The sequence below is a fragment of the Rhamphochromis longiceps genome, linkage group LG4 (assembly GCF_057381845.1).
Source record: "Rhamphochromis longiceps isolate RC_006_pf linkage group LG4, R_longiceps_female_GT1.1, whole genome shotgun sequence".
Taxonomy (NCBI): Eukaryota; Metazoa; Chordata; class Actinopteri; order Cichliformes; family Cichlidae; genus Rhamphochromis; species Rhamphochromis longiceps.
The window spans coordinates 15,321,984-15,342,831 of record NC_140560.1 but is presented as its reverse complement, the minus strand read 5'-3'; the positions used below and the strand labels follow the sequence as shown (position 1 = coordinate 15,342,831).

At 39.2% G+C, this 20,848-nt stretch overlaps 1 protein-coding gene across 3 annotated transcripts; it reads right to left on the bottom strand.

Annotated features, from left to right (window-relative positions):
- Positions 1-202: 202 nt before the first annotated feature.
- Positions 203-20,742, bottom strand: LOC146671278 (NACHT, LRR and PYD domains-containing protein 3-like). Of its 3 annotated transcripts, none has more exons than XM_085403486.1 (14): positions 19,791-20,742; positions 19,429-19,457; positions 18,809-18,960; positions 18,313-18,597; positions 18,150-18,187; positions 17,795-18,031; positions 15,466-17,326; positions 13,410-13,592; positions 11,546-11,713; positions 9,892-10,065; positions 5,357-5,530; positions 4,213-4,386; positions 4,029-4,078; positions 203-3,503 (listed from the first exon to the last, which is right to left on the bottom strand). In XM_085403486.1, exons 4-14 carry the CDS (start codon positions 18,552-18,554, stop codon positions 2,968-2,970), a joined length of 3,837 nt encoding a protein of 1,278 aa, XP_085259612.1. In that variant the 5' UTR covers positions 18,555-18,597; positions 18,809-18,960; positions 19,429-19,457; positions 19,791-20,742; the 3' UTR covers positions 203-2,967. The 3 variants fall into 3 exon arrangements, with proteins under 3 accessions (XP_085259612.1, XP_085259613.1, XP_085259611.1); XM_085403487.1 differs by lacking the exon at positions 19,429-19,457 and having other exon boundaries at positions 19,791-19,868; positions 20,615-20,742; XM_085403485.1 differs by having other exon boundaries at positions 18,313-18,679; positions 18,809-20,742.
- Between the last annotated feature and the right edge of the window lie 106 nt (positions 20,743-20,848).

Here is a 20,848-nt window from a genome sequence, read left to right as displayed (position 1 = left end):
CTCGTGTGAGGTGGAAAAAAAGTCTGTGCATTTTGTATAATTTTCATAAGCTTTATTATTTGTTTGAAGTGAACTGAATAATAAATTGAAATTGTACATAAGAACATTCATGGTAAGGTGTAATATGACATGATGAACAACAGATTGCTTCCACTTTCACTAGTATATAATAAAGTTATATACAATTAAATATCCTGTGCACTGAAGTCAGGGTTGATCTTTTTTTTTTGTTTGTTTTTACCCCCAGGGTTCATCTGTCATGGTGGCCTAGAAATATTGATTCACAAAGTACTACTGGTGACACTGCTGATGACTTGTGACTCTTCTTATGCATCCACTTATTATTTTACCACTGTGCTTTTCTTTCAGTCTTTTCCTCTTGTGACACTGCTGGGTGGTATAAGGCACATCTGTCAGTGAAGCTCCTGGAAGTCAGTGAGAAACCACAGGATGTTTTTTTTTTACTCTGCAAATTTAATTTGTTAGTGTCTAGTGTATTTTACTAATAGATATGGAAGTGGTGGATAAAAAATTTTATCATGTAGTTTTGTAACTTTTTAAAGCATGTTGCTGTGTCTTTGTACTCTGCACTTGTATCCTGAACTCTCATTTAACAATACAAACTAAAGTCTATTGAAGTCTGTTTACTTCTTTTCATGTAAATGAACTTTGTCACAAATGAAATTTCTCAGTTTGTGATATTGATTCTCATTAATGTGTTATATGTACACAGTTCACAGCAAAATTTCCCATCAGCAGTTAACCGTATTAGTTGACCTGCTGGTATGTATGAGGTGGGACGTGGTTTGCGGTGCAGTGCAGGGAAGGCAGACGCACCCACTCTGCATCCGCAATCACACCCACTGGCTACAAGAAGGGGAATCAGGGTTGTGTTTGGGTTGGTGTTGTGGTGTGATGCATCTGCAGCTGAGAGCTGCAGCTGAACTAATAAAGATGGCCCAAATCCTTGATCTGTGGACTCGTCGTGTCTCATTCACACCACAATGTATTTAAATAATAGCTAGCAACCCAATCACTAGTCTCAATGTTTGTCATGCTTGCACATTATTAACAATGTTAGCAAACAAGCTAATACAATACTTAATAAACAGAGATTTGTTTGTGACTCTTCTAACTGTAACTACTACTATTGGAAATATTACTATTTAAAAAAAAATAGCTAGGTTAACTGCACATAAACTGTCATTAGCCTTCAGCTTGGTTGGCTAGCTACAGCTGCAGGGAAAACTCATCCATCCAATCTCTTCTATTTATCCAATTCAGGGTTGTGGAGTGGCTGAAGCCCATCTTAACTGCCATAAGACAAGAGGCAGGGTACAGCCTGGACAGGTCACCAGTTTATCACAGGGCTAGCACAGTGACTCAGACAACTATTTGCACCTATATTCACACCTATATCCAATTTAGACTCACCAATTAACCTAACAACACTAACAAGCTATTGAAAAGATGGGAAAACCCCCTTTTTTAAAATACTTTTTTAATACTTTTCATGCCATAATATTTGACAGACTTACAGTGTCATGACCAGAGCTTTGGTAAAAAGATGGACTGACTGAATTTGAGGGGTATGGCATTCTATAATGAAAATGACTGGTCAAATCCTGAAAGACATAACAAAGGGTGATTGGTTTTTATAATTCATGGTGGTGGACGACCATATAATTGTGGTTGAATTTTGGTCGTAATAAGGAAAGTTATCGGCTCTAATGTGGATTTACTTCTTTTGCTGTCACCCATGGGCATGCTCACTGTTGTACAGGAAATCGGATGTGTACAAAATAACCAGGAATGGAGATAAGACCGTCCCCTTTGGTCCCCCAGTGTTACTAAACATCACATCACTCTTAATGTGCCAGTAGGTTGAAGTAAACCTAACAGTCTTCATTTTTGTTGAAACTGCATTCACCACTGTTTGGAGAGATTAATATTACATTTCTGCAACAACTTTTAAACCAAATTTCAATATGTTTACAAATATGCCATCCCATTTTTTCTGAATCTCTTTTGAAAACAGTATATCAGAATATGAAAAATTTTGTACTAGTCATGTTCTGCAGGTGTGTGGCTTTTGAATGAGAAGAGATTAAGGGTTTTGGAATATGAGATCATTGGATGTATTTTACGTGAAAACAATCAAACACGATCTCCACATTGGTCCATACAGATGTCTGGTTTGCTCACTGTGTAAAAAATTTCATGTTGGTTGCAATATATTGTTGTTGCAGTCAGGGGGAAAAAGACAGAGACAGATAAACACCCAGTGTCTTTCACTCGTGGTTTCTCTTATCATTAAAAGTAAATAACAAGGTAGACTAGTAATCCAAATCAAAAATTGCCACAATATTTTTCTGTTATCTGACCTATCAGGTTGATAAAATTCATGCAAAATCAAATGCAGTCTGTACAAGCTGTGTGCAGCCACTATTGGGGTCATCCTAGGAAGAAGCTAAGAATTACAATAAATATGTGACTTTTTAATTTGCAAATTTTGTTCCCTACAAATTATTATTGTTGTTGTTGTTAGGAGGTGTATAAATATAAAATGGAAAAGATACATGAGTACAAATCAGTAAATATACAATTTTAAAGAAAGATAATACATTTATTTATACAGCACCTTTCAAAAAATGTTACAACACAGCACAACTGAAACATTAAAAATGAATGTATAAAAAAAGTCATGTTTAACATTTTACAAAATGTACAGTCAACACAGTTGGGATAAACATATACTGCCTTTGATAGGTCGTTAGAGTCCCACACATTTGGTCTGGCAAATTTCTGAAGTCTGCTAAAAAGTGAGCCCACATTTTTAGTGTTGTTGAAGGCATGCAGGACATGAAACCATGTCTTTATTATATGCAGCTGAGCACGACATAATATAAAGAGATATCATAAACCTTCCAATCCAGTTTTTTTTTCCTGTATAATCTTTCTTTCCTTTCATCTAAAATTTTCTTCTTTTCTTTGTTTGCAAAGGTAAATTGATCCCAACTGATCCAGAGAGAAACCAGGATGGAGTGGTTCAGTGAAAGCTGTGTGTATGGTGTAGAGATGAGTAACTGTGTCAGCAGAGACTTTAAAGAAGGACAAAATACCTGCCGGCCAGTCCAGATACATTCCTATGGTACACCTCAGTGGTGTACTTTTCAAAAGTGTTAAGTTATTGTTATGACTAAAAACACCACCATTCATCCAGCACCAAGACTTTTCATTTTTTCCAAAAGAAAATTCAGAGGAAGAGTCTCCCACCCGGTCAATGCTTTTATATGCCACTCCAACATCAGCCCGTAAACACTCAACCTCCCAGTAATGGCGACTTGTCAGACCTTCTTCACAGAGAACCTGATCAAGATCAAATCTGTCTGGATGATCAGGATATGGTTGCTTCTCTTGAACACATTCTGCCATTTTTTTCTCCTTGGTTAAAATAATATTCACACCTGCTGTGTTGGGATCAAGTGTTAGGTCACAGGCATCTGCAATCAAAACAGTAGAAAAACGTTAACTGTTTGTGCCGTTCTTGATCTCAGATAATGTTGCTATGAAACTTAAACCAAAAGTGGTTTAGTTATTATTTACAGGTGCCACCAAATAACTGCATGTACATTGTGTCTGTAAACAAAATACACACAACACACTTTGATTTAAGATTAAATGTTGCTCCGTTGCTCAGTCAATGTGGACTCCATCTTAGTGTATTGTGCATCAGCATTTCTAATTTGTTTATGACTTTAAACCAACTAATCATTTATCTTTTGAGGTATAAAATAAAATTTAAAGCCAGCAAATTCAGTGTTTTTGTCTGCTATTTATGTTCTCTATCAGGAAACCTTGTTGATAATTCTCATTGAGTAGTAAACACTAATAAATCCAACTGATTTTTCTTCTTTTTCAAACCCCCTGCCCCCCGATTTAAAAATTTTTTTATATTTCAAATTATAGATTACAACCTGCACACAAATCACATCACATGCAGTGTTTCTTGAACATATTTTTCTTACACTGTCTCAGTAGCTTCAGATCGACCCAACATTCTTCATTGTGGTCCACACTAATGGGAAAAATAAACAAAAGCACTGTTGTTTACGAAGAACAATAATAGATCTTGCAATATTAAAATGACTGAAAAACTGATAATAAATTAAGCATAAAGCATTCTTTTTAAGACAGGATTTTTTTCCATACTTGACATTTTCCAGACTGCAGCATGTATCTCTCTTTTTTTCATTTAGCAGCTTGACTATTTCTTGATTGAGGTTATTAAAGCTGAGGTCCAGATCTTTGAGGCTGCAGTAGTTCGAGTCAAGAGCTGAGACCAACGAGGAGCCTCCACGTTGTGTCACTTTACAAAATGACAGCCTACAGAAATCAAACAGTGGGTGTGGTAGATGATCTTATCAAGACCAGTTTTAATGTGTGCATTTATACCTCACAAACTAAATTCATACGTAATCATATGATTATTTCAGAGATTAAAACAAAAAAAATCATCCATTGAAAGTAACAAAGGGACTTGGTGGTGGTTATATATAAATATCTCAAGCATATTAAATGTACAAATTATTGCAAGGCATTGTAACTGCACGATAACAGACCATCTCTTAAACTGTCTGAAAAACGTTGAATTCAGTAAGACTTTTGTTATACTGCAGGAGGCTCCATGTACACTGGAGAAAATAATTATTTGATACCTTGCTGAATTGATGTTTTGTCAAGTTTTGAAGTTTTTACAAAGAAATGAACAGTCTCCAATTTTATGGTAGTTTCATTTTAATGGAATTAGTTTTATTTTCTGTAGGATTAAAGCTACTCTGTGATATTAATGTGATTATTATTTTCTTCTTTAGCCACTCTTGTTTCCATGGCAGTATGTTTTGGGTCATTGTTCCGCTGGACGATTGATTCGCGAACCATATTCAGTGTTCTAGCTGAGAGACGGAGGTTCTTGTCCAAGCTTGGAATGGAATAAACTGAATCTGTGGATAGGTGCGCTTTATACAGATAATAAGTTGAGGTCAGGAGTATCTGTAATTGGCTGATTGATTGACTGTAATCTGCTAATTTGTGGGAGCCAGAATTCTGGTTAGGCAGTAGTGGATCAAAAAGTTCTTTTATTCCATGACATGCAAATGAATTTATAACTTTTATGAAACATCTTTTCTTCTGGATTTTTGATTGATATTCTGTCTCTTTCAGTAAAAATGGGACTACCATAAAATCTGGAGACTGTTCATTTGTTTGTAAATGAGCAAACTTACAAATTGAGCAGGAGATCGATTATTTACTTCCCTTATGGGAGATTTATTGTGATAACATCATGTGAACTGACCTTAGTGTTTTTAATCCACACTGTGGGTTTGTCAGTGCATTACACAGTGCTATCACCCCTGAATCCAGCAGGTCATTATAACTCATGTCCAGGTGTTTCAGGTGGGAAGCTCTGAAGCTGAGCAAAGAAGCCAGTGTCTCACAGCCTTTCTCGGTGAGTTTGTTGTGACTGAGACTGAATGAAAAAATGCAGGAAATTTTTTTTAGCTTAATAATATAGGAAATTGCACATTTGAAAAATATTAAAAACTAATTATTTTATAACATATATAAGCAATATACCATATAAAATGCAAAAGCCCAAAACAAAAATTAATATCAGTTTCTTTTCATCTAGCAAAAATAATAAAAGTTTTGTGCAAGATGAAATAAAATAGTATAATAGAATTAACCAAGTGCAAGGTCTTTGTTTGAAACCATGTTTGAAGATGGCCAGTTAGAATACCACAATAGCTGTCAAATGTGTGCTTACATCAAGATGGCACTGGAGTGACGGCAGCCTTTCCAAGTAGCTCTACAACACCGCACCTTTTTCTTAACTTTAACTTTTTTTTAGACTAGGTTTTCAAACTTTATTTCACCTTCCTCTAGTTACTCTACTTATACCTCTTAGATATAGCGATACAAGATGGATAATGCACTTTTTTAAACTTCTGGAACCAGCTCCTTCATCTATTCGAGAGCGGAGCTGCTGGCACTAAGAACAAAGGGACAGACCGGCATGCGACACAACATCCCGGCTGAGATAAAGAGGAGCTACAGAGGCTGCAAAGCTGGAGCGAGGAGAGCGGATCACCGGAGGCGATTCAAACCATCAATCCCGACAGTGATAATGGGCAACGTGAACTCATTACAGAATAAGATTGATGAACTGTGCGCTCTGAACAACCACAGACTATACCGTGAGTGCAGCTTGTTTATCTTCACGGAGACGTGGCTAACCGAGCTAACGCCACAGGCTAACGTAGACAGATAAGATAAGATAAGATAAGATAAGATAACTCTTTATTGTCATTGCACAGTCATACATAGTACAGTAGTACAATGAAATTGGAAAAACTGTCCTACGTCGGCACTACATATAACACAACACGACACGATATGACACATCACAACGTAACAAACAACACAACACAGTATATTAACTTAGTATAAAAAAGAAGAATAAGTGTATGTGTATTGCACACTGTTATTATTGCACATTAATTATTATTGCACCTTGTTATAAATATAAATATTATTGTTATCGTTTTAAACATTGTTACCTCCCCCTAAAAAGTCCAGGGAGGTATCCAGTCAGGTCAGCTATTTACATTGATCAGGACTATTGCCCTGTTGTAAAAGCTGTCCTTGAGTCTATTTGTTCGGGACCTCAGCAGCCTGAACCTCCTGCCAGACCTATGCGGTTTCACATCCATGAGATCTTATCGGGACACGCAGGCCAGCGGAAAAAGCAGAGGTGGGGGACTCATTGTCTACGTTAACAACAGATACTGTAACCCTGGACACGTCTCTGTTAAAGTTTCGGTATGCCGTCCGGACCTGGAGCTGCTAGCTGTTAGCTTGCGGCCATATTATCTACATCGGGAGTTCAGTCATGTGATCTGTGTGTGTGTTTACTCCGAGGGCTGACTCAACAGCTGCCTGTGAGAAAATACACACAGTCACAGCAAGACTTCAGACACAAAACCCCGAGGCTTTCATTATTATATCTGGAGACTTTAATCATGCCACACTGGATTCTACTCTGGCTGCTTTTCACCAGTTTGTGAATTGTCCCACAAGGAGCAACAGGACAATTGACCTACTGTATGCCAATGTGAGAGATGCATACAGAGCCACCCCCCTCCCCCCACTAGGGAAGTCAGACCACAACCTGGTTTACCTACAGCCACAATACACACCCCTCGTCCAAAGGCAGCTTGTCACAACGCGCTCCATCCGGAGATGGACCCCAGAAAAGGAGGATGCTCTGAGAGACTGCTATGACACCGCAGACTGGGATGTGCTTCTGAGCCCACATGGTGAGGACATAGAGGGGGCGACACACTGTCTTACAGACTACCTCAACTTTTGTGTGGACACAGTCGCCCCCGCTAAGACGGTACAGTGTTATCCTAATAACAAACTGTGGGTAACACAGGAAGTCAAAGCTGTCCTCAACATGAAGAAGGCGGCTTTCAGGAGCAAAGTGAAGGAGGAGATGAAAGCAGCACAGCAGGAGGTGAAACGCTGCCTGAGGGAAGCAAAGGACACCTACAGGAGGAAGGTGGAGCAGAAGTTGGAGAGGAACAATATGAGGGAGGTCTGGAATGGTGTGAAAACCATCACAGGCCACAACACCAAGAAAAGCACAGTGGGGGGGACTGTGGAGAACGCAAACGAACTCAACAACTTCTTCAACAGGTTTGACCAGCCCACAACCCCCCCACCCTCACCTTTACTACAGAGTCCTCTCCCCACTCTCCTACCTCCCTCGCTTCCCCCCCTTCCTGACACTATGACACCCCCCTCCTCCAATCCCTCTCTCAGCAGCAAGACATCTTCCCCCCCCCCTCCTCCCAAACATCTCCCAGTGTCACAGTGGATCAGGTCAGGAGGCAACTGAGGAAGCTTCGCCCCAGAAAGGCAGCAGGCCCAGACAAGGTGTGTCCTAGGATGCTAAAGGCATGTGCTGCTGAACTTGGGGAGCCGCTACAACGAGTCTTCAACCTCAGCCTGCGACTGGGGAGAGTGCCCGCCCTCTGGAAGACATCCTGCATCATCCCAGTCCCCAAAAGGAACCGGCCCAATGAGCTGAATGACTTCCGACCGGTGGCACTGACGTCACATCTTATGAAGACTCTAGAGCGGCTCTTCCTCAACCTCCTCCGACCACAGGTACAACATGCCCAGGACCCACTACAGTTTGCATACAAGGCGGATGTCGGAGTGGAGGATGCCATCCTGTACCTCCTACACAGAGCCCACTCACACCTGGATGGGGGAAAAGGCACGGTCAGGATCCTGTTTCTTGACTTTTCCAGTGCCTTTAATACCATCCAGCCCTGTATGCTTCAGGAAAAACTGAACAGGATGGAGTTGGACCCCTGCCTGGTGGCTTGGATCTCCGACTACCTCACCGACAGACCACAGTACGTCAGGCTGAAGGACATCACGTCTGACACAGTGGTCAGCAGCACAGGAGCACCACAGGGAACTGTGCTGTCCCCTCTTCTCTTCACCCTGTACACCTCTGACTTCTGCTACAACTCTGAATTATGCCATATTCAGAAGTTTGCAGATGACACGGCCATCATGGGGTGTATCTGGGATGATCAGGAAGAGGAGTACAGAAGTCTGGTGAGGAACTTTGTCGCATGGAGTCACACAAACCACCTGCAACTCAACACCTCAAAGACTAAGGAACTGGTTGTGGACTTCGGGAGGTCCAGAGAAGGTCCACTGCCGGTTCAGATAGAGGGGGAGGAGGTGGAGGTGGTCAACAAGTACAAGTACCTCGGGCTGTGGGTGGACAATAAACTTGACTGGTCATGCAACACAGAGCACCTGTATAAAAAAGCCCAAAGCCGACTGTACTTCCTCAGGAGGCTGAGGTCTTTTAACATCTGCAGGAAGCTCCTGAGGATGTTTTACCAGTCAGTGGTTGCTGGAGTATGTTTCTATGCTGTGGTGTGCTGGGGGAGCAGCACAGCAAAGAAGGACTCATCCAGGCTGGAGAAACTGATCAGGAGGGCTAGCTCTGTGGTCGGCATGAAGCTGGACATTCTGGTGACAGTGGCAGAGAAAAGGACACTAAAGAAACTGCTGGACATTATGGACAATGCTGGGCATCCTCTGCACACGGCCATTAACAACCAGAAGAGTCTGTTCAGTGACAGGTTGCTTCTCCCCAAGACAAGAACTAACAGACTTAAAAACTCCTATATCCCACACGCCATCAAACTGTTTAACTCCTCTCTGGAGGGGAGAGGGAGGGGAGACAGGAGGACAAAGGAGGGGGGACCAACTAAGCTGTAGTGCCTCTTCACTTCACTGTGCAATACCTTTTGTGCAATACTTTTGTTAATAATCAATGGTGCAATAGACCTCAATACTTTAAATGTGCAATTCACTTGTATTTTTATTTTTATTCCTATTTATTCTATTTATCCCCTTCGTATATTTTATTTATATATGTCTCTGTATTTATATGTGTGTGTGTGTGTGTGTGTGTGTGTGTGTGTGGTGTGTGTGTGTGTGTGTGTGTGTGTGTGTGTGTGTGTGTGTATATATATAATATTCTGTAACTCTGTAACTTCTGTCAGTGCTGTGCTTTTTGGAAACCGAATTTCCCAGAGGAACCCACCCGAGGGATTAATAAAGTTTTATCTTATCTTATCTCTTAAAAGAAATCAAATAGCACTCTCTCCCTGCTGACTGCTAAAATAAACTTGAGGTGGGAGGTTTCTCTTCTCTGTAAAGCTCTAAAATGTAACAGAAATTTTTTAGTTTGTACTTAAAAGTTGTTGTTGTTGTTTTAATGCAGTGTTGTACCTTAATGCCTCCAATCTACAGTTTGTGTTCTTCAGCCCATCAGAGAGGCTCTCCATTTCTGAGTCTTTTAAATCAGTGTAGCTTAGTTCCAGTTCTTTCAGGTAACTGGTGCTGGATGTGAATGCCGTTACTAACTTCTCACAGATTTCTGCAATCCTACAATTTCGGTTCAACCTTTTGATACAGAGGATAAAACAGCATTAGATTAGATAGATATCCATAGATACAGTAAATCACCCACTTTTACAAAAATTGGCTGTTACTCTTATGCAATGAGACCAATGAAGGCTGTTAGTTGAAGCAGAAAAAAGTCTTGGAAGAAATGGGTAGTCTTTTCAAGACAATTTTACACTGTAGAGAAGAATTTGACTCAACTGTTAATATGGTTTAAAAAAAGCCCATGTACAGCCCAAAATGCCTGTTATAATTCATTGTCCCTGCCAGTAACATAATAAGGTCATCTGTGCTGTGTAACTGTTGATTGACCCACATCTCTACAAGTCCTGTGTTGTTTTACATCATAGACTGTATGCTCTAACAAGTGATTCATTCAGTTAATTACAGTCAAGGCAGACTTTTTGACACAGAAGTCTGGCTGCTCCTATGTACTTGCCATTAGCCGCAAAGCCAACAAGTAACAACCGTAGTATTTCTTTTTAAGTCCACTCTGTGTTAAAGTGTTGTAGCAGGATGTCACAGGATGATGAATACAGTTACACAAGTTAAAATAAGTTGTGGTTTCTTTTTGGTCAGCTCACTCAGTACAATACATGAGTGTGTTCTTACAGGACTAAGCTGATGTAAACACTACAAAGAAGAACAATGAAATCTGGGCATGCATGAAAGGCTCAACCTCTCCCAAAGTGTATCTGGCAAATTGTTTCCTCGCAAAGTGGGAGCATCCCCTTTGCTCTCCTTATCATTCATGTTGTTTTTGGACCTAGACAATATGGAGCAAGTAGAGCTAGCTAACATTAATCCTATGGATGAAACATTGACTTTTCAGCTACAAACCCGATGTGCTCAGTAAGCAATTCTAGTTGGCACGTCTGGAGGACCACCAATTTTTTCCCCTGGATGTCTATTCCAGCGGTAAAACCCACAGAAAATTCATGGCCAAAATAGTAGTAGTAGTAGAGTCACCTGTGGTTCTTCAAAGTCACTAAAATCAGCTTTGTGTAGATTAGTTCCACCATATCTACATGTCTAAATGCACTAAGTTGCCGGGTGATTGGCTGATTAGATATGAAGCCAAACAAAGGTCAAAGGTTTCTTGTTTTCCACTCTTTAAATCATTTCAGGTTGTCATTTGGCTGTAATAGGATAGGCTCATTACTCATTCATGAAATCTTTGATGCAAAAACCACCGCACAAAAGAATATAGTGTAAAACAATGGTTATTCAGTGAGTCCTGCATCAGTTTTGCCAGTGCAAAATCATATGCATTCTTTGTATTGACCAAACATGGAAAGGGCATTTTTTTGTTGTTAGTGGGCTTACCCACACACAGTCATGAAAGGTTATTGCCTAGACATCCAAGCAGGACTGAAAGCCAGTAATGGTATAAATAACTTCTGATCAAAGCCGTGTCATCTCAGGCTATAATGCTAAGTCGCAGATAAGGAATAACATCTAAATAACATCTAACACTGACCTGAGGTTCTCCAGGTTAGTGCAGCCCAGTCCGGTGGAGAGCACAGAGAGTAATGAGTCTCTCAGTATGTTGTCACTCAACTCCAGTTCTTTTAAATTTGAGATGATTGATTTGATGGCTGAAGCTAGATTTTCACTCTGTGTTTCTGAAAGCCCGTGACCAGAAAGACTGCAAATATAAAGGATAATAGGTGAAAAGTGACTGATGAACACAGTCATGGGAAAAAAGTTTTCACACAGTTCTATAAAAACAAAATACTCAATAGCTTTTAGAACTACATTAAACAGCAATAATTCAAAGTAATTTTTTTGTAATGTTAAGTAATGAGTTCATCAAATCATTGTGGAGGAATTTTGGCCCACTCTTCTTTACATTATTACTTTTGTACATTTGTACATTAAGCACAAGGCTCCACACACGAGCCTTGTGCTTTGCGCTGGGAAGAGGGGGGAGGGGCGGTAGTTACACTCGCAGTAGCACAGGAACAGAGCAGGAGGGAGAGAAAGAGAGCCAGGGACAACAACATCACATTAGAAAGGTATAGTGATCATCCACAACTATTTTCAGTTGCAGATGATAAAGGATTCAGAAAGTTTATTCATGCAGGCCGAAATGACAGAGATGTGCATCTTCTTTTTGTTTTCATATTTTAATTTATATTTAATTGTGCTGTGGTCCTTTTTGTTGCTTCACTTTAAATTTATTTAAAAAGGAAAAAGATGAAAATTTAAATAGTTAAAAGTTGAAATGTGAATAGTTGGTTTTTGTATTATATGATTTATTTATTACATTTTATGTGGAGTGAATAAATAAAAGTATATTTACCGTGGCCCCTAGAGACAAAGCACACACGAACTCCAAAACACGTGCAAACTCCGAAGCACATACAAACTCCAAAACACATAAAAACTACAAAACACATAAAAACTCCAAAACACGTAAAAACTCCAAAAAACGTACAAACTCCGAAGCACGTACAAAACCCCAGACGTGCTCCAGGATGCTAGGCGCAGTGTTGAGGTTTTGTTACCTAGTGGCTACACAAGCCAGGAAGTACCAACGACTGGATTTGGTGTGTGGTAGTAACAGGTAAATGTACATTTTTTAAAATTATTTGAATATATATGCGTGCTTGTGTATTAATACACAAACCATACACATATGCTTTCAATTGTGTAATTCAAGTGATCTAGGTAGCTCAGTTAACGCTAGAAATGTGTTTTGGAATTTGTACGTGCTTTTTGGAGTTTGTACGTGTTTTGTCTCTAGGGGCCAGCGCATATATTTATATATAAATATTAATTAATAATTAATAATAAATTAATAAATATTAATAATAAATTAATTAAAGCAACAAAACAACCTGAAGAGCCAGTTCAGAGCCGAAAGAGCCGGCTCTTTTTAGTGAGCTGAGCCGAAAGAGCCGGTTCTCTAAAAAGAGCCGGAAATCCCATCACTACTGTTCATGTGCTACTGTGAGTGTAACTACCGCCCCTCCCCCCTCTGCTCAGTGCAAGCACAAGGCTGGCGTGCGGAGTGAAGTAAAAAAAAAAAGTGCGAGAGAGAGGGTGAGAGAGAGAAAACAAAAACCACGGCTCGCGGCGTTCACTTCAAAGAGCCGTTTCTTTCGCGACAGACACATCACTACTGCTTATCAGTTCCACTTGCACAGAATAGATAAGAGAATCGATAAAAAATTGAATCGGTAAGTGATGTCGATAATGAAATTGGAACTTCTTAATTCTTATCTATTCCCATCCCTATATGCAATGCCTGCAAAAAAAAAATCACAAAATTATTATGAAATCAGTTTCATTCAAATAAATGATAACAAAACATAACGATAAATAATACTCTTACTAACCTAAGAGTTTTCAGTTTACACTGGCAATTCCCCAGTCCATCAATCAATATCTCTGCACCTTCGTCATTTCTGCTGTAAAATGTATTATTGACCAGGTGCAGTTCAGTCAGCACAGAACGTGGCATACGAAGAGCTGAAACGATAGTTTTATATTCCCAAACAGAAAGATCCAAGCCTGAAATTCTGAAGAGATGGGAAAAAAAGATGGTTCTTCAGTATCTGATAACGTTTTAGAAGCATGCAAATGATTTACTTGACTGAAATCACTGCAATAGGAGTAATAGCACCCATAACACTTCACAGCATGACCTGAATAGGTTGGGTTTTTTCATTCTTTTTTTCTTTTCTTAGGTGTTTAATGTCACAGTGTGAGATTAATCAGTTAACAGGCAGAGTGCATGGATTCAAAGGTCTGGTCTGGCAGATATGACACACTTGAGAGGTACATTAGGTTTAGTCCTACAGGCTGTATTTATTTCTTTCATGTCCTCATATAGCTCTGATTGGTAGGTCAGTACTTTAACTTGGTCTGCTCATGCCTTGTACTAGTTTTTCTTCAGCTCCCAGAGCTCTAGCATCAGGTATTACGTCAGCTGGAGCCAGTGGCTCACACTGATAGGGCTTCTGTACTTGTGGAGCTTATACTGGAGTCTGTACTGTGGTGGGAGTCAGTCATTTGTTTACATTAGCAAGCTTCATTCCTTTGCTAGCTAGTGTTGCAAAACATTGCTGCTGTGAAGCCTCAAACACTCTATAGTAAAATGGGATGGTAATCTTGCGATGGAAAAACTCAATTGTTACTGAGCGACTGCACTGAATTCTTTGGGGTTTGCAAACTATTACAAGTAGCTGGAGCAACCAACTTGTTATCCAGTAAATTCAACCTCCCAGCAATGTGTTTCCAAACAATCACAGTCTGACTTTGACCAACTGCAGTCATTTTTAGACAGACAAGCTAAAGTTTGTAAATGTAAGAAGATGCATCAAGAAAGTTAGCGTGCACCAATGAGTGCAACTCTTCTGCTTCACTATTATCTGTCGAAGTGAAGATTTTAACTCCTACGAAGGTGAATTACTGAGATTTGAGGTGAGCAATTTCCTGTAAATTGTGCTGAATTTAAAATGAAATGTGTGTCTTGTGTTTTTTGGAATGAGAGGGTGAAATGTTATCAGTACAATTGCGTAACTGGATGGCTCAAAGCTGTGAGCACAGTGCTAAAACTCAGGATGTGTTCTGTAACTCTTTATCTGAGTGCTTAGAGCCCGTGCCCACATATTCCTACAGTACAATAGTACTGGTGTTTTATTGAAACAAAGCCAAACTCAATATGGAGGATAAGAGGAAAGGAAGGAGAGATTCATGTCACAAGACATGTACAAGGTACCCATTTCTGCGTGTCTTTTCTCAGCAGTGCGTACACACAGTGGTTTCCATGTTTCTTTATAACACATTGATGTTGTTAATGATACCACAGGTCTGTCAAAAAGCAGCTCTTGATGGGGCTGTGTTAGTGTGCTAGACTAATGTGTTTAATGTTATAGTGTGCAATATTGACTTCAAGTACTTATGGTTGTACACAGGCACATTTACACATATGGAACTGTAGCAGCATCTTCATTAACACATATCTGTTGTTGTAACACATGTGTTCTTGTAAAAGTCTGTTGTTACTCACAGACTTCAGGTTCGTGTAATAAAATGGATTTTAACAAAACATATCTCTTCTGAATAAATCCTGCGCTCCACCGGAGTCTCAGTCCTCAGAACCATACAGCAGCAATTTCAGGAGAAGAATTTACCCTTACATCGAAACATTATAATTCTTCTTCAGTCTCCTTTCATTTATTTTATTATATTTATTTCAAATTTACTGCTTTATTGTATTATAGTTGTTAGGACGTTACTTAGTCCCTTACATTAAAGCTTACTGATAAGCTTGCTTATCAAGTTGACTGTTCATAGGAGCACAAGAGGAGGAACAAAGCACTGCCCAAATATTGCAGTGCTCTCAAGTTGCTGAACTTAATAACATTCTTGTATAAAGAACCAACTTACCTTGCTTTCCTGCAGTTCCTCACAGCTGGAAGAAGTCTAAAGATACCTTTTCCTGATGGTCTGTATTTCTTGAGATTGAATTCATCCAGAGGTGTGTTTGACATCAGAATCAAGTCAGCCAGAGCTGAACACTCAACAGGAGAGAGCGGTGATTCAGGAAAACAATTTGGTTTCAGATACTTTCGTACTGAATCATGTAGGGAATTGTCTTTCAACTCAGTCAGGCAGTGGACAAGGTTTAGACATCTTTCAGCTGAGCAATCCAATAAATCTATATCTAAAAGACGTGACCGAATTTGCTCAATATTCGTTGAGTGTTCTTCAGTCTGTTGAATCAGACCTTGAAGCAGGTCTTGTGTTGATTGTAGAGACAAGCCAATAAGGAACCTGAGGAACATGTCCAGTTCTCCAGTCGTTCTAAGAGCCGAATTAGCTATTGTAATTTCAATCAGTTCATTCAAAGGTAGATCCACTGGAACTGTTTCCAAGATAGACTTGAGCTCTTCATCAGACCCTTTTAGCATGAAATCCTTGAGACTTTCAGAATCAATTTTTTTATTTACAAAACTGTGATATACAAAGAGAGCAGCAAAATACTCTTGAACTGTGAGATGCACAAAGCAGTAAAGTTTCTTTGTTAGGAACACACTCTCTTCTTTGAATATTGCTGTACACAACCCACAGTAAACTCCAGCTTTCGTTATATCTATGTCATACTTCTTCAGATCTCCAGCAGTGAATATGATCCGGCCTTTTTCCAGTTGTTCAAAAGCCAACCTGCCTAATTTCAAAATGAACTCTTCATTTGACTTAAAAAGCTCTGCTGTATCAGGCTCTTCCTGGTCGCCATATTTTTCATTAGCTATCATCATCTGAATAAGAAGGAAGTGTGTGTACATCCCAGTAAGAGTTGTGGGTATTTTTTGGTTTTCATCTTTGGTGTTTCCCATTTTACGCATCAAGTACTCAAAAACATCTACAGCAATCCAACAGAAGATAGGTATGTGACACATAATGTACAGGCTCCGTGACATTGTCATGTGTTCAATTATTTTTTCAGCGACTGCTTTGTCCTCAACTCTCTTTCTGAAGTACTCTATTTTTTGTGGATCATCAAATCCTCTGACCTCGGTCCACTGGTCGACATAATTAATAGGGATGCGTCGAACTGCTCCTGGTCTTGAGGTAATCCAAACAAGTGCAGAGGGAAGAAGATGTTTCCTGATAAGGTTGGTCACCAGAGTGTCCACTGAGGACACCTTCGTAGCATCATCCAGTATTGTGGTCGTTTTGAATTTCAGCTGAAGTTGACTTTCATCGAGACCATCAAAGATGAACAAAACTTCACGATCAGCCAAAGCTTTCGCAACTGCTATGGTTTTAAGTTCTGGATGGAATGTTTTCACAAGGTTCTCAAAGCTAATCTGATCATCTTGGACCAAATTTAGCTCCCTAAATGGAAACATAAGGATGAAGTCCAAGTCCTGATTGGCTTTTCCATCTGCCCAGTCAAGGATGAACTTCTTCACAGAGACAGTTTTTCCAATGCCAGCGACCCCCTTTGTCATCACAGTCCTAATGGCTTTCACTTCTTTGTCATCTTTCTCATGTTTAAAGATGTCATTAGAGTTGATTTTTGTACACTCAACAGTTTGATTTCTCGCTTTATCTTCAATCTCCCAGATCTCATGTTGTTTATTGACATGTTCACTCTCTCCTTGTATAATGTGAAGCTCTGTGTAAATTTTATCCAATGATTTTTCATCCTTACGAGACTTCCCAGTGCCTTCCAACTCCCATTGACACTTCTGCCTCAGATATTCTTTGTTCTTTTTGATGACCTCCTTGATGACATCTTCTGCTGTAGGTAAAGAGGAAAACCACCAATTTCAAAATAAAGCATGTGTTTTCTATTGTCTTCTATTGTCTAAATAAAATGTGGATATGCGATTTAAAAACCATTGCATTTTGTGTTTATTTGCAGTTTACGCAAATTTGTAACATTATATTAATTGTATTTAATAATTGTACAGTGCACCCGAAAAGTATTCACAGCAGTTCACGTGTTCCACATTTCGTCCTATTCCAAAATAGATAATTTTTTTTACTTTAAAAAAATTCTACACAGAGAAGGATACATAAAGTGAAAACTGTTTGGTTCACATTCACATGAATGTATTAGAAATTTGGAAAAAAAAAATATTGTTTTTTAAGGTGAAAAATGACTTTAATCCATTTTGGATTAAGACTGTAACATGACAAAATGTCAAATGCTGTAAATGCTTTCCCTATGCACTGTATACATAGTTACCAAACAACTGAAACATACTTTCACACGCCTGTGGCTCAATTTCTTTGAGGATTTTGTAGAAGGCAAATTTGACTTCTCTAGTAGTCAGTGAATTGTAGAGCTCCCTCATCTGATCCTGGCTAGTCCCAGCAGCTTTGATTTTGTTGTATATCTCCGGATGGATCATACCCCGCTGTCTCAATTCATCAGCTATAGCCATCACCAAAGTGACGCTTTGAATGAGCTTAGTGCGGTTCTTGTCCACCAAGGCTGCATCTATGAAAAGGTTAAAAAAAAAAGTAAGACATGTTGTTTAGAACTTTAGAAGACAAAGAATGAAAGCATGTGCATTTTATGATCAGAGTTAATCATAAAATTATAATTATTAACTTACCTTTCATTTCTGTTACTGCTGAAGCAGACAGACAAGGACTAGAAAAAGGCAAAACTGCTTTAGCGATACATGGTTTATAAATCTACGCTAATAATTTATTTCATCTTTTACCTTAGAAATACTGATTGTATATTTACTTATAAGAAGATAATAAAGGTCTCACCCGAGGGCACTGAGTTCAACAGTATCATTGCTGTTCTCACTGCAGTCATTTTCCCCAGAAGTTTCTTGAGCATGTGTGCATGCAGGCTCCTCCCTTCTTTCCTTCACTGTGTTTCCCCCCCTCTGCTGTCCAACAGGGAGGAGTGAACTTTCTTCACTCTTCTCAGCAGTGGAAATGTTGTCTTGCTCACAACTGTTTTCTTTCGTTTTTGCACAGCAATGTGCAGACCATAGGCTCCCCATGATGTTATTTCTTCACAGTCAGCTCAGTGACTGTCATTTGCATCTAAATATGAGTATTATTACATAGAAGTTCTGTTGTATTGCTACTGTCTTGAGAACAGCCAGACTTTCTTTTCCCTTTTCACCTAATGCAGAATTTATCATAGATATTTCAGTTTAACTAGAAACATTTATTTTGCTATATTCTTAATCGTCACTATGTAAAATATCTGACCGAACTACTCGCTGTTCAAAATATGTTTATTTTTTCTTACCTTTGTGTCTGATTTCCAGTAGCTGCTGCAGTAAAGCAAAGATGTATGTTGCTGGATCCAAACGATAGCAAGACAGGAAGTGAACCGTTGGCAGGATGGGCGGAAATTGAATTCTCTCTCTCTCTCTCTCTCTCTCTCACTGTTTGTGAATACTGCAACAACAACAAAAAAGTACTGAAAACGCTTTTTGATGGTTAGTGCTTTATGCTATTACACCATTACACTACAGATGCTCTGAAAATGATTTTTTATTAATCAACTGATACATTTCAAAATGCTTAACTTTGTACAGACATGACAAGAATAACACCAAGGCTGTTCTTTTTAGGAGGTTAGACTGTTAATTAGTAACTTGTTACGGTAAAGTGAAAGTATTCAGGACAGACTAGCGCCTGCTCTTTTTTTAGATAAATTTTATCAAAACTCTTTAACTTTTGTACACAGAGAGGAAATGTGCAGCTAAGTAAAAGCATTTAAACCATTTTCACAGCTGCTTATCTAAGGTTTGCACAATATCAGTGTAGCTGTACCTCTTGCAAATCTTCTGTACATATACAAAAAAAACCAAACTCATTCACAAAGTTTTTGCAACTTCCTAATGCAAAGTGCCAAATACTTACTTCGTATAAGTGTAGTCTCTCATTTTCAGCTGTTCAAGAAGAATCTTAGTCAGTTTAGCAATAAAACCAAATGTTATCCAAGACAGACTACTTTATAGACTGCAATAAACGTTTATTATGACTTAGCTTTTTGTTAAAGAGAAGCAGTTTGTAGTGGGCGGGTAAATAATTGCATAACATGTGCTGTGGTGTTACTACTTTTAAATGGAGTGTAACTCTTTAATCCTGAAACCTGGGGAAAATGAATAATGTTTCAATGTTTGACACACGTAATGTGTAAAAGACACAGACGATCTGCTGACTTGGTAACTGCAAAGCGCCAAAGCTCCTCTGGCATTAAAATCAGCACAAAAACCATCCACCTGGAGCATCCATGGCCGAGCAGCTCCTGAAGGTGTCCCAGTGCTTTTGTCCCTCAAGTGTGGGTATTCGGCGACAGTCTGCAAATGCAACACCGAAGAGAGAGAGACTACACAAATATTTGAAAACCTTGGTAACCAACATCCCTTGAGTTTGCTTTTGCTGTAGCAGAACTAGAGGAAAAATTCAATTGTCCAAGCTTCACACTCATGCAGAGGTCTCATTTTGTTGATACTGTAAGTTTTTGGTTGGGCAAAAAGAAAAAGAGCCTTACGTTTTTTGGTTTGTTTGTTTTTTCGAGCTTTGTTTTTAATCGGGAAAGAAACATTGAATCCTTTCACGCTTAGTCTGCCATCACAGAAATCACTTCACACAAACCTGTGTATATTTGCATTTACGTTTTCCTGAAACTCACTTCTTGAACACACCTTTGTGATGTGTGCAGCTTTAGAGTAATCCAATTCCAAAGTATTCATGAAAGAAACCAAAGTACTAGTCATTGTCAAGAGATGTATTCTAAGACACTTCTTCAGCTGAGAATCAGAGAGGAGAAAGACACAGTTTTACTTGTATACAAGGGCAGCACAGAGTACTCGAACTGAGACTGAGGGCTCTGATACTCGCCCTGAGAGACTACCCTGGTCTTTATTTATAGATCAGTGGGCGTTTGTTCCTTACATTGGAATGCGGAAGTGTATATGTGTGTGTGTCAGAGTGTGACCCCATAAACAACTTCCCTTAACCTGCTGGTCTGAAAAATCCAACAGTTCATCTATATGTAAAAAAGGCACTTAGACTAAAACGGACATAGCTACGTTAATCCTACCGTAAAACAATAAGACAAGGTACGACCTTTCCCATGCTCCTAGGATCTGGGGGTGAACGCCAGAACACCCTGGAATGTACACCAAGTTGTTACAGACCTCCTAGGATGAGACATTCTTTCAGTATGCCACCAACTATATACTTCTAAACGCAAATGATTACATGCAGTATTCTACCATATGCAAACTTATATCATTAAAAGATTATACTGACTACTAAGTACAATTTTCCATTG

What these genes read in the sequence shown, in the direction of transcription:
- LOC146671278 (XM_085403485.1), bottom strand. Translation starts at nt 18,554, where the DNA reads ATGGGGAGCCTATGGTCTGCACATTGCTGTGCAAAAACGAAAGAAAAC. An exon ending in AGCAGTAACAGAAATGAAAG is followed by an intron (nt 18,032 to 18,149) that starts GTAAGTTAATAA and finishes ACCTTTTCATAG; the next exon opens with ATGCAGCCTTGGTGGACAAG. An exon ending in TGTGGATTAAAAACACTAAG is followed by an intron (nt 4,387 to 5,356) that starts GTCAGTTCACAT and finishes TGATTTCTGTAG; the next exon opens with GCTGTCATTTTGTAAAGTGA.